The 23053-nt window shown below is 40.4% G+C and overlaps 2 protein-coding genes across 3 annotated transcripts in view; both read right to left on the reverse strand.

Annotated features, from left to right (window-relative positions):
• Positions 1–5043: 5043 nt before the first annotated feature.
• rab35b (RAB35, member RAS oncogene family b) lies at positions 5044–18989 on the reverse strand. 2 transcript variants are annotated; one of them, XM_044026390.1, is made up of 6 exons: positions 18669–18984; positions 15426–15476; positions 15202–15325; positions 8375–8499; positions 8063–8187; positions 5044–7577 (listed from the first exon to the last, which is right to left on the reverse strand). In XM_044026390.1, the coding sequence occupies exons 1-6, from the start codon at positions 18718–18720 to the stop codon at positions 7449–7451; spliced, it is 606 nt and encodes a 201-aa protein (XP_043882325.1). In that variant the 5' UTR covers positions 18721–18984; the 3' UTR covers positions 5044–7448. The 2 variants fall into 2 exon arrangements, with proteins under 2 accessions (XP_043882325.1, XP_043882326.1); XM_044026391.1 differs by lacking the exon at positions 8063–8187 and having other exon boundaries at positions 7471–7577; positions 18669–18989.
• Positions 18990–19861: 872 nt separating this feature from the next.
• The window catches only part of gcn1 (GCN1 activator of EIF2AK4), a 29433-nt gene continuing 26241 nt past the window's right edge, over positions 19862–23053 (reverse strand). Inside the window, exons 55-57 of the mRNA XM_044025794.1 lie at positions 22171–22281; positions 20632–20853; positions 19862–20533 (exon numbers count right to left, since the gene is read on the reverse strand). Of these exons, the coding sequence (XP_043881729.1) occupies positions 20408–20533; positions 20632–20853; positions 22171–22281 (459 nt within the window). The 3' untranslated portion in view covers positions 19862–20407. The remainder of the gene's footprint in view (positions 20534–20631; positions 20854–22170; positions 22282–23053) is intronic.

Consider the following 23053-nt stretch of genomic DNA (forward strand, 5'->3'; position numbering starts at 1 on the left):
ATGGGGAGTAGGTAAACTGGACACTCGAAATTGACCATGAGAGTGAATGGTTAACTGGTTGTTTGCCTATCGTCAGCCGAGATTGGCACAGCGCCCCCCGCGACCCTCATGTGGAGGATAAAGTGGTAGAAAATGGATGGATGATCCTGCGGCCGTTTACATGCAGTGGAGCAGTTTCTGTCATAGTACCAGTGCGAGACAATGTAATAGCAAAGAAAAGATTTAATTGGCAATTTCTTGTGCTGGAGTATTTGCATATTGTGAGTTTTCTCAACTGAGATCAGATGATGATCAGAAACACTCACACCCCTCCTTTTTCCATGTCAGGGAACTACGGTGGCCTTTGCATACCAGAAAGGATGTTGTTCTTTCTTGCAAAGGAAGTTTCTGTTTCATAATGCACATTCTCTGGCTGGTTTGCTGTTCAAAGTGAAATAGAAACATCATGTCACAGGATGGAGGCCTCCGTAAAACAACGCTCTTGCTGACAGACGTGGAAGTAACTAGAGGTCCTATTTCTGTCCATGGTACTTTGGATGGAGCAGATCAGCCGTGTTTATAACCGCGGCTGTGTCCTTGTTCCTCGGAGGAGGTCAAAAGTCTGTGCGGCACTTTGCATCCTCATTCCCATCTTGTTATAGCAACACCTGACTGCACATACACGATAGCTGTTCTGGAGGCCATGTTGTCTTTCGCAGTTGTTGTCCTCCCTGCTGTGTAAATACAGTTTCTACCAAAAATAAGTTCTATAGCGCAGATAAAAGGCTACAAAAAATGATATTTGACAGCATTTATATACATATGGGTAATATATTACATTACCTGCCACTAAATATTATACACAGGACCTTTACTAGTTGGAATTTGCATATGCTGTGTTTACAGCCAGAGCAAATATGTGTGCAGCATAAAAAGAATAAGCAGGGTTAGGGTTCGGCTTCAGGGGAAACTACAAACCCAAAAATAACGACACCTCCTTTAGTAAATACTCACATCTTTCATTTTATATTTGAGCTGTTTGCCCCAATCATGTCAGCACTTTGAAGTCATTAGACATTAGGATCCTTATAAGAAGTGAATGTATGAAAACCAGCACTTTGTTTTGAATGGGTCTCACATCTGTGGCCTTCATGTTCCTCTCTGGCATCTGAATAAACCTTTGGGCGACTCAGGTAGGACAGTTTGTTCTCCTACACTTCACATTTATATTTAACATTTAAACATTTATGCTTTTTTCAAGGAAAAAAACAAAGACATTGTCCTCATGATCTCAATCATCTTCCTAGTTGACCAAATTAAAAAAAAAAAAAGAAAAATGTTTACACATCAGCTTGAGATGGAGGAAGAACAAAAGTGTGTGGAAACAATCTAGCTGAAGAGTGGACGACGTCTGAGCTGCTTTGGTTCCACTTTTCTAGAAAAAGATCTACCTCCATTCTCTTTGCTTCAATACTTCACGGGCACTTTGATTTCTCCGCTGCCGGGCTTCCTTTAGGTGACACGTGTGTAGTGAATCATCGACGCCTCATGTCTGTCTGTGTTTGAACTCATGTCTGATGCAGCTGTGCAAACCTATGCAGATGTTTCTCCTCATTTCAGCTGGTTGTTGGGAAGGATCAACCCAAAGAATGATTTTGTTTTATATAAAAGTTAAATAGGTTTGGATGAAATCAATATATTTATAAGGAATAAATGAATTATCTTTTTTTTAGAGAGAAATATACATTGTTATTTGTAGGCTTTTTTTTTATTATGTGCGTCCTCATAGTGAGCAGGAAGTTCACTGACATGATCTGGGATTTAACTGTTGGGGTGTGGCATAGAAGCAGTGGAGGTGTTGATTGAAAGATTCATAACCCTTTTTTTTTTAAATCCAGGCGTGTGAAAGAAATCGTAGTCCAGTCATGAGTTCTTCCACTTTCTTTTAGAACAGTGATTTAAGCTCCAGTTTGTTAGAATCACTATCACACTGGAACTGCAGACTAAAGCAGAGTCAAAGCATTCAGCATTTCAACTGAGAACAATATTACCTTTACTGGGTAAGGGAGGGATGTTTCTCTGTTGTCCAATCAGCTGACTGAATGATGTACCATGTTACTCTTCCCTAAGGGGCAGGTGCAGGTAATCACAGGAGGACAGGAAGTGAAGGCACCTGAAACAAGGCAAAGATGCAAGTTTCAAAGTAAAAAAAAGGAAAAGACTAATCAAGTAATATGAGAGACAAAAGGGAACTTCACTAATCAGGGACGTGTCAATGTGGGCCAGGTAATACTTAACTGCTGCTTCACATGTGAGCACAAGTTACGTTCACACATAACGAACAAGAGGGGGAGGAGCTTGGACATTTGGGAGAGACTCGTTGTTTAGTCATTGCTCCTCTCGAGAGGAATCAGTTCAAGTGGTTCCGGCATCAAGACAGGATTCCTCCTGGACATCTCCCTGGGGAGGTGTTCTGGGCATGCCCAACCAGAAGGAGGCCCCAGGGCAGAGCCAGGACATGGGAACACCAGTGTGTCCCACTGGGAGAGGAGAGCCTGTGTCATGGTAACTGCTGCCCCCAGAACCTGTACTCAAGGAGAAATGAAAACAAAACAGGTTTTCATTTTACCATCTTCTTTGTTGTTGCTCTTCATCAAAACAAGAGCACGCCGCCACCAGGACTGGAAAATGTTGAATGTACAGCACATTCATGCAAAGTCCAAGCAGAATCAAACTGGAGTTGTGCTTAATACAATACAGTGTTAGGTCTGAACCAGTGTGGACATGGGCAGATAAAGCAGAAAGTATGACCTGGCCCTTAGTGACACCTAAAGATGAGTCTGTAGATCGGAACAAGGGGAGGACTCTTCCACTCACCCCTCCCTCTCCCAGGTGTGTCAGGTAACCGTGGCAGCCTTCACATACCAGAAATGACGTTACACACTACAGATTTAACCTTTACTGCCGAGATTAGGCAGACTATCACAGAATTAGGTTTAAACAGAAATGCTCGCCATTCAACGTAAAATGTCACAAAATCCAGATCCTGTAGCAAACGTGGTCACTTTATCTGTGACTAGAGAATGACGAGGGGTTATTTAAGGATTTATTAAGCATTAATGTAGCCATCAAAACCAAAAAGGCTGACTTATAATAACATTGTGTCACTGCTGTTGTCTGAACGGACACAATGTGAACAAACAGTAAAGAAACACAAACATGTTTCTTCCCCCAGAGGCAGAAAGTGTGAAAATGGGTCAAATAAGAAAGTGAGATGTGTTTGTGTTCCTCCTGCAGGCGTGGACGAAACACACTCTGACTCTGCTGCTGCAGCCACACCCCTCTTACTTGTTCATTTCATGTTATGTTCGTTAAGTCTGATGACTGTTTCTCTTTCTTGTGTGTGTGCGTTCTTTATGACACTGTAGACTGTACCCATTTTTTTTTTTCCCATTGAAAGAATTTTTTTAAAAACAAAGAAAATGTCTCCGTGTTTCTGTGGTAAATGCTGCGGTTGTGGGTGTTATTGTTGAGTTGTGTGTCGCAACAGTGACACACGTCAGTGTGTGTGCGTGTTGCTCGTCTCTGTTCATTCAAATGTTATTTTGGAAATGAGTTGTTGGGCTCATTGTGCTCCATGTGAGTGCTTCCATTCACCACTGACTAACAGCACTGTTTCAGTTACACAATGCTTCAACTATTCAAAATATTTACCAAGCAATTTTCTTAGGTTTTCTCTTGGCTATTTGTTTTGTTTGTTTTTTTTGTACAAATAAAATAACTTGACAATCTGCTGGTCTCCTGTGCAATGTTGGACCCGTGGGCAGGACGACAACTCATGGGAGAGTGCAGGTTCAGAGGGTTAAGAAAAAAGGCTGTATCACAAGGCTAAAGTAAAAAAATATACAACACGGACCAACAAAAACATGACAGTGTGGTCAGGAGAGAGCAGACGTGAAACAACACGGGTGAAAGTCATCAACAAACCACAAACAGAGACATGACAGGAGGACAGAGACAAAATAAAACCGGACGTCAAGTCAACAAAATACACGGAGAAAAACCACAATAAACAAAAAGTTCAACCAAAACAGGATTAATGGTCCAAAAGGAAAACTAAGAGGCAAAATAAATGAAGGCACTAAAAATGTATCAGGGGTCAAAGTGAGGGGTGAACACAGGCCTTTGCTTCTCTGAAGGATCTCCCACACGAGATGTTTCTCAAATCTCGCTTGATTTTAAAAACATTGGAGGCCACAAAAGCAACGAACTGTGTAAGCGATTTTTTTTTAGACACCTAAAACATGCAGGGAAAGGAAGGACCAGGACTGAAATCTGGTCAAATCTCCTCTAGTGTGTGGCAGATTTAAAACGCTGATTCAAAGTCTACAAAAAACAAATGTTTTTTTATTTTAAAGCGATTATATGTAGCGGCGTTGTGTAGTTTAACAGACGAAGTAGACCTTAGGGTTGGCCGTCTTGCCGTTTATTTCGCAGAGAGGGATAAATAATACAGTCAGTGCCCGGTTCCTCTCACACACACGCATGAAAAATCGACTTTTTATGAAAAAGGACGTGCTTGACCGTTCGGGACCTATAAATAAATAAATTACAACTTAAACCACCCCATAGTATTAAAATTAACTTAATTAATATGAAACAATGGCGGAGCTCATACTCCATGCACATACCAGGGAGAGAGCGAGGTCCGACTGCTGTTACCCCCCGGGGTGCTCGACCCTAATCCACAGGGGTGCTGCATTTAATTACCATAGGACAAACAAGTTTCCGTGTTGTGAGAGGAGTTTTCCCTTTTTATGGCAAGTGGAATCACATTACTTCTTAACTCCGTTACATATACACTTATAAATCATATCATACTTTTGCTAATATATTCATTTTAGATTTTTTAATATTACATAATTGACGTTTTTTTTAATTCATGAAGTAACTTGGGTGTCATCAGCATATGGAGTCATTCATATGCTGATGACACATATGCATGTGTTTGTATTTCACTGCTTTAAAACCAAGCATCAAACCACAGACAAATGAGATCAGTCATTATGTGTCAAATATTTATTCTTTTAAAACGTTTATTACTGATTAAATTCATGTAGGGAAAAATGAATAGTACATCTTTTTCTCCAGTGTACAGCAAACCACAGCTGACGAGTGTGTTTCCACGTAGTAGCACACATGCACGATTTGGTGTGCCAATTATGTGTGTATGTTCTTTATTTGAATATAAACACACAAATATATTTATATATACATACACCTAATGAACAGAATCATAAAGTGTGAGACTCGATGCCATCCCCGGGCTGCGGAGGACATAGCAGCCACTCGACGTTCATCAGAATCCCAAACTGCCCGCCAGAGTCTGCCGAGAGGGTGAAACCCACGTATTTCTGACAGACTCTGAGCCAGTGCCTACAACTCTCTTCATTTATTACTCTCCCAATTCAAAAATAAAAAAAAGAATGTCAGTGATAGCCACTTAATGTGATGCTTTGCCTCTGTGACAAACCCTGGTGGTGCACATGGAAATGGAGAGGAGCTCAGGCCCCAACACACTCAGATTCAGTGCCGCACAGGGGTCATACTTTCCACGTTCCATGTCTGCAGAGAGCTGTTTTGCATGTACGTAGATGGCCGCGATCCACTCAAACTAAAATGATGGTCAATCTCATATTCCATTCTAGTAGTGGCAATTTGTCAACATGATTTTGCCCCCTTTTGTACGTCCTTGTATTAATTGAGTGTTGAGCTGAACGTGTGTGGGTACAAAAGGGCCTCCTCACATACACTCAAGCAGGTTTCCATGGTTACTGTATTCTTCGTTGTCTCTTTTGACCCCCCGTTACAGAGCGCACCACTAACTGGACTGGAAAGTGAACATGGAGCATGTGTGGTCAGGTGACCTCATGTTCATCCATGTAGGGTCAATTCAAGAATTATGATATTTACGTCAGTGGACGGTGAAAGTATGACCCGGGCCGTACATTAACAACTCTGACACACTCATCATCATCATCGCCATCGTCATCTCAACACTGTCCGGTAACACTTCAGTTCAACAGGTAGCAGGGGAAGTGGTGACAGAAAAAACAAAAATAGAAACTTGACATCAGTCATGAGTTAAGAACATCCTGCGAGCTGAGGAAGAAGATCTGTGAATCCTTGACAGTCAGATAAAAACCCGCTCAAACAAAGTGTTACATGGTCAGATACTAGCCACTCGTTTCCTCATGTGACCACAAACAGGGAGTGAGTCCGTCGCCGTGAGAGGTGCTGATATGTGCTGGGGGGGCTAAAGAAACTGGACATAGGGCGGGAGGGGGCTTAACCCTGAGCACTTCCTGAGGACTCAACTGGGTCCAATCTGACCCTGATTCACCCTTCAACCAGGTGTCACTATGGCAACAGTCCAATGGGAGGCGCCACTTGGCTCCTGGTGTGTTTTTCTCTACTATATTGGCAGTATCGTTCTTTTATTTAAAAAAATCAGGTGGAGGAACAGGTTTTAAAAGCAAAGTAAGACTGCAGTGAGTGCCGTCAGAGCTCAGGTCCGTGTGCTCTGCTGCTCTGCTGTACTTCAACAACAACACGACAAAAATGTAAAATCAGTTATTGTTGGCTCAGCACTACTGGAGGTTAAAGGGGAGAGGGGGAGGAGCTTGGCAAAACATAGACAAAGAAAATTAAAACATGACAAAGTCACCAGTTCTGTCCATCGGATTAGTCGCTAAAGATCGTCTACTTATCATCATCATCATCATCAACATCAACATCACGTGTGATTTTCTTTTTCCCCATCAAGTCAAATAAAAACAATATCTAGCAGTTCATGATGTGCTGGCATGAGCCGTGGTAACGTGGTGAGACCATGCTTTTACTCAGGCGCTTGCTCCAAAAGACACATCGTCTCCTGACTGAGCGGACAGTCCCCGCCTCACCCGACTGTCCCTCCCAAAAAAAAACAACATAAAACTAGAAGAAAAAACAGAGCTCCAAAATGGCGAGTCCTCCTTCTCCTCCTCAGTTTGACATGACTCTGAATGTCCCATGTGCAGTGGAATGAGAAGGAGAGATGAGCTACTGATGAAAGAGAATGGGATTATGTTGATATAAATCTAGGAATTATGGCAGTCAGTTGTCAGCTTGCAGATCCTTTGAGAAACGAGGACCTCGGGTAAATATTGCCCATCTGCTGAATTCCAAATAAAACTTGATCTAACATCTAATAAAATCTGCTCATTTCTTTTTAAAGTCTCCATGATTGGTCTGTCCAAAGGGGACATTTTTCCATTTTTTTTTTTAAATCTTCCATTTTATATTTATTAAATCTTTATTTCTCTTTAATTTAGATACTCTGAGTCCCATTGTGTGTGTATGTGTGTATGTGTGTGTGTATGAAAAAGCGATGCTGCCTGGCGGCCATTTTGTGGGTGTCTTGGAGGTTGCTAGCAGCACTTTTTCTTCCGTTTACTGTTCCGGGTGAGTTTGACCACGTCGTTCTGTTGCTGCTGCTGCTGCTTGGCCAGCACTTCCTTTTTGGCTCTTAGAACTAACTCTGTGATGCAGTTGAACATCTGCAGGATGAAGAAGCACAAACAGCAGACGCGTGGTGAGTGATCACATCAGCCACATCAAACACTCTCTCGCCATCTCTTTTTACACTGTTTTTTTTTCAGTATGCAGGGAAAAATGTATTTTTCATTGCATTGAAACTTTAGTGAATAACTTTTTAAATACAAACAAATTGCTCGACAGTTAATATCAGTTATCAGGTGTTGTTCCTCCTGAGCCGACGACACCAAAGCATAGACACCTACTGCGTAGGCCTCATCTACGTACAGCAAGCAATGTAGGGCATGAAACAGTAGGTGGCGTCGTAACAGAGGGAGACATTTACTTAAATATCAATTGAACATGTATTTTGCACAAACTTCAAGCACTTTTCAACTCCTGTCAAAAACTTTCAAGGATTTCAAGCACCTCTTTTTCAAGGAACTCTGGCAGTGGATTCAGCTTTAGTTAGAAAAACACGCCAGTCAATACACATCAGACGATTTACCTCTTCAACATTGATGTTCTCTTTTGCACTCGTCTCAAACAGATTGATTCCCATCTGCTCAGCGAACTTCTGCGCGTCAGTCGTCTCCACCACCTTGGAGTTGGGGTCGTCATTTTTGTTTCCCACTGAAGAAAGAAAAACATTTCTCAGTGACACATTGGGACTATTTTCACAGAGCAATATCTATATATATATCTATATATATGTATACATAGATATACACATATATACACATACATACATACACACATATACATATATATATATACACATATATATATATATATAATATTTTATAAATCACACACTCACCTAATATTCGACACACGTCGTCACAGTTCTGGTTAATTTCATGTAACCATCGTTTGACATTGACGAAGGACTCGGCACTCGTGACGTCGTAAACCACTATGACCCCATGTGTTCCCCTATAATACCTACACACAGCAGACACACACAATGAGCCTTTAACATTTATACACAGCAGAGATTACAGTCTGAGGAAAAACAAGGGAACAAAGCTACAAATAACTTAATAAAGAGCTTAACATAACTACTTTCCCCATTCATCAAGTAACTGCATGGATGCAAAAATGTTGCTGCTTTACCATCAGTTGTTAAATAATAATATAATATGAGGTAATAATAATAATGATAATATCCATTTGAAGACACTAATCCACACTTGAAACATGACACCTGGTGTCAATATAGGCAAACTGGGTGGATCTGTGGGTCAGGTTGGTCTGAAAGGAGATGGTGACACGTGTCCAGCAGGAGGAGACAAATCCCAGTTAGGAACTGAAGTAGAAAAAAATGACTATGGGTATGGGAGTTTTCTATAGTTGATGTTGGTATATTAGTATATTTAGCTTTTAGTTTTCCTTTTTTTAACGGTTTAATAACAAATCATACACAAATGTGTTAAGTAAATATTTGATATATTATTAGCATGTAACTGAAAAACGACATTTTGTCAAATAGGTTCATGGTTCCAAAAAAACAAATACATCAGTCAGTCAGTCATCATCTAACCGCTTTATCCTCTACCAGAGGGTCGCGGAAAACAAATACATATGTACTTTAAATTCAGATATGTGTAGAATTTAAATCAGTATTGGCCGAGTATTACTTATTTATGAAATAATAATCAGCAGTGGGTAGAAAGATGGCAGAATGAGCTCCTGAACTGAGCAGCAACAATAAACATATAATTCAATTCAATTTTAACACAACATACATTATCTCAAGGCACGGTACATAGACACCTGGTTCTTTAGCAGTGACAGAAATGTGTAACTGCTCGTGTGAAGGAGGAAAAGCCACAGAAATGAGAGCAGCATCTCTCTCGCTCTCACACACACACACACACAGCAGTGACAATCAGGCAGTTCTACTGTAAACCTGCAAACTTCAAAATGGAGCATCCTCAGTGTAGCTCGACTGTGCCAAACAAAGAGTCTTTTGTCAAGCTCAATATGCATGTGTGTGTGTGTGTGTGTGTGTTGCTACCTGGTGTGACAGAGAGGGGATATGGTGTTGTCCCCAATGCCCAGCAGTAATGAGGCACCAGACAGCAGGAGGGGATGTCTATATAGTGTGTGCATGTACGTATGTGTGTAAATAATAAACATAAACACACACCACAGGCCTGCGGTCGCTTTTTATGCACTTAAACCACACTAACAAGGTAATAAAATGTTAATGATCCACACTACTAGCTCAAGTCATCAATTGTGACTCCTGACACCCTGTGGGGTGCAGACTGATCTGATCACTGAGTGCAGACTCTGCACTTTTACGAATGGAATAATCACTACGACTACATTACTTGTTCTTTTGTTTAAATGCTGTAGCTGATCTAAACTTAATTTGGTATTAAAAGGTGAAGGGGAGCAGGGAGTATACACCCTTTATTTCAAATTAATTTCCATTCATTTGTGTCTGTCAGTGTTTAAACTGTGGTTAATAACAATGTGGTAACTGAAAAAAGCTGAAAAAAAATGTGACCGCATGCTTCTCAGAAACCCCGTGAATGTCGTCTGGCTCTGACTGACTTGGACTTGAATGCATCATCAATGAACACGGACCACTTGTGAAAGCATCGCTTCATATGGATGAGTGAACAGAGCTGCTGTTGCACTAGCACCGACATTTTGGACCAAGACAAATGCTCAGTTGTGAAGCCAAGTGAACGTTGCAGAAGCAAAACTGAATGAAGGTGTTTCCCAGAGTACACTGCACAGGATATCCAACAAAAACGTGTTATCTCATTTGCCAGTTAGCATAACCATGCTATATGTAGTCTTCACACCAACCCTATAAAAAAAGGGTTTCTGTGTGGTTTTTGATTTAACCAGTGTCTGTGTGTCTGAAACAAGCACAGGACACACAAGCACATAGCTGCAGCCAATCAGAAGTCAAGAAGAGACACGGAAATGGCAAAGCAAACATCTCAATGTCAAGAGACGGTAAAACAAGAAGCTTATATATGTCAACGTTCTTTCATATGGTCTTATTGTTTAAAACAACACAATGTATGTTCAAACAAAGATTATTTTGAAGGTGCATCTACTGACAACAGGGTTAATGGCCAGAACAGGTCTGCATCTACTGCATTGCACTGATACAGTACAGTAAGCGAACGGTAAAACCCCTTGGTCAGGTGTGTTTTGACTTAGAACAGTACCTTTGTTTGGTAGGTGGGTTGTGCACTGATGGCCACGTTAGCAAGTTAAGTTGCATTATGTTGAGAGCTCACTATTTTCTCAGGTGATGCTTGGTATGAAAAGTTTGAGAACCACTGCCACAGAAAATCCCAAGTCAACCACTAGTTTTCTCTCAAACAGGCACAGAACATATACAGGTTGTTTGTTGGCTGTGGATGACAGCTGACTTTTCCACTGACACAGGCTCACTGAGGCAGCTTTGCAGTTGGCTGTCATTCTTGCCGTCAGCTGACTATCAGGGAGGTGTGTTGTACCAGTTTAAGAAGTCATTGCAAGGCATGACTAAATGGGTGTCATTATTTAATCCCCAATGACAAGCTTAAGCCATCTCATTTCTTTACATCGTCTGCTCAGGACACCATTAATCTTCATACAGAAAATGGCAATGGCTACACACACACACGTTAAAGAGCTTGAGTCTGTGTCCATGTTCCATCATCGCCACAGTGAAATTCATTTAGGACCTAATGAGACACCATGCTGTCCTTCAGCAGGCTGTCAGCCTTACTTTATTGAGCCTTAATAGGTTGTCTGCGCGTTGAAGGGATTCCTATGTGCAGGAGCGTCACACTACTCTGGAGCTGGAATGCTCTAGTTGATTTAGGTGTTGTGATCATCCTCACGCACAAACTATTGACAGTCAATGTACTGAATCAGTAGAATCAGTTAATTAAAAAGATTAAATTACTAGAGTACTTCCATCTGACAGTCTCAGAACTGAAATACGGCTGAACAGGTTGTGATTGGGCTCACAATCGCCAGCTTTCAGCAGTGCTGTCGCTAAATACACCAGACTCCTCTGTTGAATATTGAGATTGTGTTGGATGTCTTGCCCACAACTCTTCCAGCGACGACAATCTTGGACCAATCAGTGGCATCTGTTGACGTCACATTTTAGTATCAGCTCATCTCGCTTGGAACCTTGCCAGAGCAGGTACCAAAAAAACACGGAACAGCAAAAAAACATGTAGATTTGAGCCAAATAGAGCTAGAACTGTATGATGAAAAAACACCATTAGTCTGCCGTTATTCAGGGTGACGAGATTGCAGGAAATTTCAACAGTGGAAATTTTCCATGGTAATCTATGGGAATGAACGGAAATAAAGTGGAAACCTTCAAAATTGAAGGTTCGGAACTTTGATATAAAGTTTCTGGAAATTTACTGGGGAATTTCCCATCCCTTTGCAACCTGATTCAGGCTTATTCAGGATTACACTCATGAGGTTTGGACAGCAACAGTTTAGTATTCCACGAGTCCAGTGTCTGTCCCATAACACAAACAACACAAATGACAGCATATTAATGCTTAGTCTTTTTTACACAACAAGTGTCAATTCTGTACTAAAATATCAAGCCCGTCCATGTAAACCGCTTAATTGAAATGAAAAGTCCATCTTCCAGTGGCACTTAGAAAGGCAAAGGAAATCATTGGTTTGACAGCTGGCATTAGTGCAAGACTCATGAACATGAGTAATCAGCTGTCAGCCACAGTGAGGGACACTGAAGAGGACGAGCTGACAGCAGCAGCAGCAGCAGCAGCAGCGGCAGCAGCGGCGGCGGCCTGAACAATGGCTGTTTACAGAGAGTCAAGGAACGCCACAGTAAACAAACTTAATAATAAAGCAATCAGGTCAATGATAATCTGTGAACTCCTTGTTTAGTTTGAATGCTTGGGATGTTTAGTCTCCTTAATGCAAACCTTAAGCAGTGTTGTGTGGATGTAGAGACGGTTCCCTCAGGCTCAAACAAAGGCAGCAACTAACAATTATTTTCATCAATGATGAATCGGTTGGTTGTTTTCTTGATTTATCATTTTCGTCATCCATACAATACAGGAAATGATGAAAATCCTAAATCCTTGCTTCCTAAACCTCAAAATAATGATGTCCTCAAATGTTTTTTTTGGCCACAAACCATAAAGATTTAGTTTACAGCCATAGAAGCAAAAAAAGCAGAGCGTACAGTAGTTACATTAAAGAAATCTTGGACGTTTCATACACAGTGCTTTCAGGGAAAACAATTTGATTTGTTATATTATAATTATAATTTTACAATTATTACTGTTATTAAGAGGAGAGATGACAGCATTTAACAATATAGAGCAAAAATAACAAAGAAATTTGAAATCTACATTCACTTTGCATTCACTGGCCTCACTTGGCCTGAGATGAGTAAACGGTCAACTGGAGACTAACTCCTGCTGCTGTGTTGTCCACTGACCCATTAGAAGCTTTGATTAGCACTATGCTGTGAACAGCAGGAGTCGTGGTCAACATTGCAGTGCATGCGTTCTGATTTGTTGCTTGACAGGGAAAGTATTTCCATCCGAGTGAAGTGAGCAGCTGTCTGTTTAAACTGCACTGTGACTCAGCAACGTGAAGTAAATAGAACTCTTGGGGTTCAGACTCACACACACGGGCTGTACTTGTGTTTTACATTTGAGGGACGAGTGGGAACTCGGGTGCAGCGACGTAAAACAATTGCAATGTTACGTGGTAAAGTTTGAATGCATATTTGAGTGAAGACCTTCACATAGGGGTCCCTCAGCAGCTTCTCTTGTCAGGAGGCGGCCAGTCAAGTGAAAAAGGGTGAACATTTTTGACGGTTTAGTAGGGATCGGTGATATGAGCTTAAAATTAGATCAGAATATTCAATCATGATATTGCAATGACAATATTTGTGAAAATTCTAAATTAACGTGTTTGTTTTGATTTGAAACAATATAAAGTTCACAATAAAAACTTGGAACAAATAAAAAAAAAAATCTATGATGCAAAATGAATCTTTTATTTAAAAAAAGACAAAGCTGTTACTGAATAGATTTTCATCATGTCTAATGCAAGGGCCACACTGGTTGTGTGTAGTTTGTGGCGGCTGTGTCGCTGATCTGCTGCATCTCTCGTAGCTCTATGGTTCACACATGGACTGCGCTGGATTCAGACACGATTGTCCGGCTCAGGTCAGGTCGACATGCTAATTGTTAAGTTCCTTTAGTAAAACTGAGTAAAGAAGGGTGAATTTTAAGGGCTTTAAACTAAACGATAATAAGCACAAACTGATAAGTGACCAAACTATGATTTCTGTTTAGAACCGGGGTTTACCATTTACAACAACACCGAGGCTATTAAAGCCATCCACAGTGTAGGTTCTCCTTTTCTGAAATAAACCATAAAGCCACAATGGTTCCATTACGTAAATAGTTATCAGTAGTTACATGTGCTCATGGGGCTTGTAGTCATCCCTTCTGGATGTTATAACTTTTGTCATTTGGCATAACCACAAATAAAGGCGACGTTTAATTTGACCAACTGTGTCATGTGTCAGGTTTGGTCAATAATCTCTTGGATTCTCTCACTCTAGCCTGCTGTGTGTCAGCTTCAGAGATGTTTCTGGCTTTTACATAGGGTTTATAAAATAGTCTCTTATACACTTATACACATATTCTTCAGTTTGAAGCCATGCATCTGTTGGTTTCCGCCACATTAAAGAAATTAAATTAAAGTGTGCATTTACGTTTGGTGCTTATGTGACGTGCTGCTATTACATCATTAATCCATGAGGTGGTGGGAAGATTTATATGGATATTAAAACGCTACCAGGATTTATGGAATGTTTTGCTCCCATCCGAAGCCTCTAACTATTGCTAATGAAAAATAGCATTTGCTACCATCTCTATGTAGCAGTCATGGAAACGGGAAGACGAGGCAAATGTACACATTGCTGCACTTCCTCGATCCGCCTAAACTCAACCTAATCGCTGCTTGTTTGAATTTGGACTTGTGACATTTCTGGGAGGTGAACATCCCGTGTATCACGTTCTGTGTATGGTCTGCATAAAGACAGACACAGCTCACCAGAGACCAACACTTAGGAATTGATGTGGAACCATGAGTCCTTCTCCTATACTCATCCAAAAACCTTTAAGTGCTTTCAATATTTAAGCGACATCAGAATATCTACAGTACAGCAGGTTACAGGATGCTTATACCAATGTTTTAAGGGGAATCATTCAATCATTAAAAAGATTTTTAAATGGTAATAATAAAAATGTAATTTTGAAAAAAAGGCACTCTGCCCCAACACCATTTGGAAGTCAGAGCCACATAGTTAGAACACTGGACAGAAGTGTGACACACACTACGAGCAACAGAGGGCAAAGCTGCTCAGCCCTTCCCACCATGAAGCACGACCAGGAGCCTCCCTCTCACATCTGTAATTAGGATTTGCGGGGAATTCCACCCAGTTTCACAGAACAGCCCCGACTTATTCTCGTTGTCTCCAAACTGCTTCCTCAAAATAATACCTAATCCCAGGACCACAAAGTCATGGTTTCAGATCCAATAGTCAATACAAAAATGAAAAGTTTCACATGGAAATGCACGTGTTTGAGTGAGCATGAGTCTACTTACGTGGAGGTGATGGTGCGAAAGCGCTCCTGTCCTGCTGTATCCCAAATCTGTAGCTTCACCTTCTCACCGTTGATCTCCACTGTCCGGATCTTAAAGTCCACCCCGATTGTGGTGATATAGCTACCTGCAAACACACACACACAAACAACAACAGTCTTAATAAAGTCCAACAACTTTAAAGAAACAGAAAATGATGGTACAGTTGCACAGGGAGAGCCACACACCTGAAAATGTGTTGTCTGCAAATCGCAGGAGGAGACTGCTCTTCCCCACTCCTGAGGAGGAAACACAAGCACAGCATGAGGTTTACAGTGCATCAGGAGAAACAGAAGAAAAACAGTAAGCATGCATTCTTTCTATAATTTGACTTTTAACTTTAAAACAAAAATACAATTGTATTAAATGTATCATGTTGAGAGTTTGAAGGGGTTTCTAACCACAAAACAGCAGCTTTCCATATGTCTTTACTTCCTAATTATATACAAGTTGCCCAAAATGAACAACATGTGATGACTGCAAACCAAAAAAAAAACACAAACATCTGCAGTAATCCTTGTGTCCCTATGGATTTAGAACTTTATAGAGAAAATGTTGTTGAGGTTGAAGGAGATAAAGCTGTGTTGTGTAACTTTTATTGATTGTTGTTGTTTTTAATGCTGTTATTCTGCCTTGGTTTGCATTTCATGTGTATGTGATATTGTATGTATGCTGCCTCCTTCATCTAGAAACGGGCCCTGTCAAGCAATTCTTTCAGACCTGAGGGAGCATTTAAGTGTATACAGTGACAGTGCAAAGGTGAGCAAGGGCTAGAAGCATTTTTACCATCAAACTGCTATACAACCAAGTTTATTGAGCAGCAGAATCCACTTGTTTAACTTTTTGTTGGCGTTTCCTTGTGTTTTCAGTACGGCAACCTGTTTACAGCCATCTTGTTTGACTAGCACTATGTTGCTGTTGACGAATGGAAGCATTAGTGGGATCCTAATTTTACCAAGCAAGATACATAATGTGGCACAACAGATGAAAGAAGAGTAGAAAGCAGAGTGAGGAAAGAGGATTGGGATTAAAAAAGAAAGAGAGATGAGAGGGAGTGCTGCGTCTCAGTTGTCAGGTAACAACTGGAGGTTAGGAAGTGATGCTGCTCCCCAGCCTGGGGTGCGACTCAACCTGCAGACCTGTTACTTAGCCTACCCATTGTGTTATTGTCATCTCATATTTGATTGGTCCTAACATAAAAAGCTCTCAGGTTCCTGTGGTCTCCATGCTGCAGTTGTTTTGTTCAAAGAAACAATAACTAAAGCTTCAAAGCAGAGGAGACATCATCGTTTTGTACTCTGAGAGCTTTAATGTGCCATGTCTCCCTGGTGCCTCTACACTATAAAGCTGAACAATTTAGAGAAAATTTCTGATGGAGCCTTTTCTTAAAGATGTTGTGGCTTAAATTAATTATTCTCTGTGTTTTAGATTTGAAAATATGGATCATTACCACCTCACTCCATCAAAATATTAACTACTGTTCTCTGTAATGCAAGGTATGTATGTGTTTGATCAATTAAACTGCGACCTTTGCGATTTTGCAAGTTAGGATTGTCATTAAAAAAAAGATTCACTCTCCAGACAATAGAATACCCAGCATGTAAGTGACACTTATTTTAACTAATTTTAACACTTTGCAGCCTGGTACATTGCTTGTCATCATGAGATTGTGTAGGTTTTGTAGAGGGCTGGCTGTTAACATCTCATGCATGCAGTACAGTGCTGGACAGATTCTATGTTATATAACTGTGTTAGTGTCGAACCACGCTTTATGAACAGTTACATCATGTGCATGTCCTACTGTGTGACAGGCAAAAGGATAAAACAAGAGGAGCTAAGTGGAGATCCAGTGTGTGGAATGCTCCGATTCTCATCATCACATCTGTTTCTACATCGACGTGCAGCTGAGAAAGGGCACAAGGTCACATCTGATTTCCCCTAAATGACCATGGTGCATCAACAGCATCACAGACAGATGTGTCTCCACAGTACACTGCAACTGAGTGGACACTGGCCTCTGTGTGTGAGTGGCAGTCAAGGGCCTGCTGTGCTGCCTTACTTGCAAACTGTGAGCAGCCAGCTGATGGGGTAGTGCCAGGATCGGGGTTGTCAATGAATGCCAAGATCAGTCAATGCCCACAAACAGTTCTTGCAGGACAAGGCTACACTTCTACTAAGGGTGGAGCCAGTGAGCCACATCAAAAAAAGGCATGTTAGCCAGAGATACAAAAGGAGCAGCCCTTACTGGTACATTTCTGACCTTTTAACCTCGAATTTCACGACCACCATACTCGCAATAGCTTCTGATTGTCCCCCTCTATTGTGTATAAATCAAAGGTGATGGAGCTTTCTCTGTTGGTGCCCCCTAACCACCACTGAAATCTTTAAATATAATGTATATCCTTACATTTCAATCTTGCGTTTAATATTTGTGCAGTCTGGTTGTATATCGCATAACCCTTTCATTCATGACTTGACTGAAACAGGAGTATACTCATCTACCTGTGATAAATAGTTACCATGTTTGCCTCGAGCTTTAGCATAGTGCGGAAGCTAAACACAGCTCAGGTTAACCAATCGCCAGTAGTAGCAGTCTATGAACCTGAGGGTGTTAGCACATATATGCACTTAACTGTGTGACTTTACAACTGTTACTGACCATTATGTTAGCCACTTGACTGTACTTTAACCGGTTAGATACAAAGGTGTAAACCGGAGCCTGCAGTGCTGCATTCCTCCACTACACAGCGGCTAGCACTTCCATACTAGCCAGCTAACTATATATATGTGTATATATATATATATAAGCGTTGTATTTTCTTTATCCAGGTGTAACGTATATTAATATCGTACAGAAAAGATAAATAAGACCACTTTTTACTCATACATTAACACGCCAACCTCTTAGCGTAGCAGCTTGTCAGCACAGCAGTTAGCTACATTACCAAAGTGCAAGGTTAGCCTAACTTCCAGCTAGCCACCTAGCTAACACAGCTAATATAGGTTACAAACAAGAAGCCAAATTTAATGAGTGTTGGAACCACATTGTTGTAATTATGTGGGTTACATTATGTGTTATGTTGTATCGTTATTACAAATGTGTCAGTCGATTCGATAAAAGACGTGGAAAACGTTCCGAGACAAACACTACTGATCTGGAAGCGATATCCGGCCTGATCGGCTGACATGCCCAGCCTGGACCCACACAACCTCCGCCCTGTCAGCGCCACGGAAATATGGCGGATGTGTACATTTCACAAATATTAAAAATAAAACCCCGTACTTATAATAAAAAAGTAATAAGTGATAAATGTATCAGACAATAACGAATGTGACCTACAAATACATGTCTGCTTCCCTCCATGTAAAAAAAAAAAAAAGAAAACAGGACAAGGCCCACTTCCCGTCCCGCATCCCCGGCGTCGCCTTACCGCTGTCACCGATGATGAGCAGCTTGAAGAGGTAATCGTAGTCCCTGGCCATGCCGGTAGCTGGTGGCTCACCCCCTGCGCCGCTTCTTAGCTCGGTTTGCTGTCCGACCCCCTCGGCGCGAGAAAATAAACCCAGACCTGCCCCCAGATATGAAAGAAAATGACCACAAGAAGTGCAACAAACTCTTGGCCACCGGCGACCGGCGGCGTTTTTCTCGGTGGTTCACGGCGTCAGCAGTCCTTTCACTCCGCTGCAAACAGCCGGAAACTCCGCTTCCTTCTCTGGTGGAGCTGCACCCAACTCTGACCAGACGTCACTGCGCAGGCTCCGGCTGCTCAACAGCCGTCCCATCCATTGATGAACAGCAATCTATCTGCTCTCATTGATTCATTGCCTCTATAATTCTAAATAAATAAATAAACAGAAATCACACAATATAAACATGGGTTACTACCTGCAATATCAATCGCGAATCTACGTTATTCTTTTAACAGTAACCCGATGATTGGCGCATCATAGGATGTAGTTAAAGGTACAGTGGGTCTTTTTTTTGTTTAAATGTGGCTGCATAAGATACTTGTGCAGAGTTTACAAGAAGGCAGTGCTGCAACATTACAGATGTAACCCAACTAAAATAAACTAACTCCCAGAAACATGAAATATTTTTTACCCTTTTCCATGAAATTTCAAGATTTAATTTTAGTAGCGCAGGGCAACAATTCAATAATATGCACAGCAGTATACTTCTCTTCATCAATCATATCTATATGTGTGTGTGTGTATATATATATATATATATATATATATATATATATATATATATATATATATATATATATATATATATATATATATACATACACACATACATACACAGATTTTTATATAGACATATAGATAGATTTATGTATATCAATATAGTAATTCAAGTGTTTATGACCATAAAGAAGTTTAAAGTCATTAACTGGATTCTGCAATCTTCCCTTAAAGCAAAAATCTTCTTGTACACAATTATCAATATCAACTGATTTGAACATTTTTTATTTATTTTTAATTCACTTTATTTTAACCGGCCCTAAATTTTAGTGAGGATTTTGGAGCCCTAAGGTGTGGGGATTGTTTTCACTCAATCATCAGTGGGAGGACAATATAATGGAATGAAAGTCAGTTTTTCAGTATTTCACACACTACATTATGAAATCAAGATCTTTTTATTTTTCTGTTTTTTTTTTTTACAACCGTATCACTGACATTGGCATGACTTTACTCTTAGAAGAGACTGCTTTCCCCCTGAACAACTCTCACACACAAAGTCCAAATAAAAGGTCAAATAAAGATGTGTCATTTCATTACAGTGATGTCTGAAATGCTTGAAATCGTTTTTGGGTAAAACAAGTAGCAAAACATTGAAACATCCAAAAAAAGATTTGGCCGTGTATGTTTCTAATTTATTTTAGAACAGGAGAATAACCTGCACATTGTGAGATAAAATAAGAAAGGGCTCAAAAGCCACTAAAACAATCTTTTGAAAAAGGGAAAAGAAGAGAAAAGAAATTTGTTGGCGAAAATGTATTAAGTCATTCAAAACACCATCTGAGCTTTGGTCCATGAGGAGCAACATGGGCACGTGTGGTGAGTGTGTCTGGGGTTTTCATACAGTGGAGACTTGTTTCACATGTCAGTCAAAAGCTTCTGTTTGATTTCTCCAGGTGACATTTTAATGCTCAGTCCTGCTCCATCATGTTAGAATGGTGTCATCTATCTCTTCATTAGAGTCTGGCAGGCTGGCAATTTTCTTCAAAGACCGGCGGTGACACTCTGACAGTAGGTCGTTACTCGCAGAGTCCAGAATGGCAGTCATACTCTGAATTAAAGGGTGAAGAAATAAAAATGAGACAAAACAGTTGTGTGAACACCATCTTCTTACAGAAATGATAGTAGAGATAGAGAGTGTAGTCTGACCTGCATGACCTCCTCTCCCTGACGGAGTCGCAGCAGGTTGACGATGGTGTGTTCACTTTGGGCTCTGACGCTGGTGTTCTTGTCCTTGGTGTTGTCCAGCAGACTCTTCAGCACAGGCTTAATGAGACTGATCTCCATTGAAGGTGTAGCCGCGTCTTTGAACACCCACCACAGCACGCGCTCTGACACCAGTCTGATGTCACTGGACTGATTCTGAAGACACTGTGTGGACACACGGACTACAAACGTCACAACACAAAAAACTCCACACATTGACAAAGCAGGGGAGTTGTCACAGCCCTGATTCATTCACATAACTTTCTTTATATTTACCTATACAAGCTAGGTTTCCATTACAATGTATCACACACTTTAACTGAATGTTTTAAAGATTTATCCGTGTTTCCTTCACCTGCTGTAAAGTGAATATTGAGTTAGTTCACAGAGACAAACAGTAGGTGGTGCTAAAATCCTTGTCACCACAGAAGGATAAGAAGACACAACTTGATGACGTAATTTTAGATAATATACTGCTTTAGTTATTATTGCAGTAATATTAGCTTGTTGCACTAAGTAGAGGAATGTTGTAGTTTGTCACAACAAACCTCTCACAAGCTGTGTTCTCTGTTTGTGATATATATTTCTTTATATACTGTGTATATATATACACACACACACACACACACACATATATACATACATATATATATACACATATACATATATACATATATACATACATATATATATATATATATTTATTTCTGAATGTCCTTTTCATGACACTCAATCGCATCTAACTTTTGATAAGTATTCCGCCAGTCACTTGACCGCACCTTGCTGCTGACGGCTGTGCCAGCAGTGTGTAAATGAAAAACTGTATGAATGGATGAATGGCAAATCTGTATTGTAAAGCAGCTTTAAGTGGTCATCAAGACTAGAAAAAGTGCTATATTAATACATGAAGCTGGGTTTAACTAACAAAGAAACAACAATGAAAACTCTTCTGTAAAGAGACAAGTGACGAGGTTAAACTGAAAGTAAATGTGGACGGGGTTTTTCATTCATGCTGTAACTGATAAGAATCAATCAGGAAGTGAATGAGGGGAACTCCGCCATCAGGGTTACCTGAAAGGTTACCTTACTTTATAGAATCTCTTAAATGTCAGGGTGGTGTGGATGGCAGGTGTATCTGGAGCATAATTCATGCATTTGTAAACAAACATTAGGAAGTTTGGATGGAGCCAAGGCTTTTAAGACTGTGACTTTTATGGGAAAACAGAAACATCAACATTTTTCAAATAACCCCTTAAATGTGCAGTAAGCTGTAAATCAGGTTACAACCATTTACTGAATGAGAAGCTGTAACACATTAATGACATTATTCCCCTTTTTAGGGTAAAGTAATTAAACAAACATGAGACATCTTTAGCGTTTACACACATCACATTTACCCTCACTTCCTCACAAACAACAAATAATAAAAAGGGAAGCCAATACCCTGTGATAATCAAGTGAATGAAACTCTTCATGCTTTACCTTGACGAACTGTGTGATGATGCGCTGGGAAACACTGTTGCCTCCTTCTGTTCTGAGACTGTGCCTCACCAGATATCCCACTCCTCTAATTCCACTAGCGGCAATGGGGATCTGGAAGAAGAGAGAGACAATATGTAATATCGAGAGAGAAGAAAAATATCAAGGGAACACAAGAGGAGTAGAGGCAATAGTAATAGTCATTTACAGGGCTGTGCAAAAGTCTTAACGCTGTTTTAGCAATAAAGTAATGACCATTTCTCTTTATGAGAAACACCACCAGATAATACAAGGAATGTGTATGCAATAATAAAAGAGCAGATTTTTTTCAAACAAAATAGCTCAGTGTAAAATGTAAAGTAATTAGTGTGACATCCATGTTACACTTAACGAAAGCAGGATCCCAGCACTTATTCTATCACTTACACACATTCATACTTTGCTGGCACATCATTCAGGAGCAAAGTTGGGTTAAGCAGAGCTGGGAATCAAACCTGAAAGACAACTTGCTCTACCACTGAGTCACCATTGCCCTAATGTATAAATACCAACTTTCTGCATTTCATATCATGTGTTGAGACTAGTTGAATAGTATATTAATTTATCTGCAACAATTCCTTTGAAAAGAGGACTAAAACCCACACGTATGCCTGTCAAAGAATATATGAACCTCTGTTAGTTTAGTGCAGCATTCAAACAGGAAACTGAGAGTCTGGCTCTCTGTGGGTGCAAAAGAAATCAGCCTAACAGTTTCTGCTGAAACTACTGCACTAATCTGTGCTTTATGAGCTGAAACAGCTCTTGAACAGGAGCACTCTTTACTGGTTGCCTGGGAACCTGCACCTTCCCACTTCCATCCATTAAAACTAGAACTTCTAAGTGACTT

Source organism: Solea senegalensis, linkage group LG5, assembly GCF_019176455.1.
Source record: "Solea senegalensis isolate Sse05_10M linkage group LG5, IFAPA_SoseM_1, whole genome shotgun sequence".
NCBI lineage: Eukaryota > Metazoa > Chordata > Actinopteri > Pleuronectiformes > Soleidae > Solea > Solea senegalensis.

Excerpts from the sequence above, each read along its gene's own strand:
- rab35b (XM_044026390.1), bottom strand. The coding sequence starts at position 18,720 with ATGGCCAGGGACTACGATTACCTCTTCAAGCTGCTCATCATCGGTGAC. Across the intron at positions 15,477-18,668 it reads GCTCATCATCGGTGACAGCG|GAGTGGGGAAGAGCAGTCTC; the intron begins GTAAGGCGACGC and ends TTTCCTCCTCAG. Across the intron at positions 8,500-15,201 it reads TTTCGCACCATCACCTCCAC|GTATTATAGGGGAACACATG; the intron begins GTAAGTAGACTC and ends TGCTGTGTGTAG.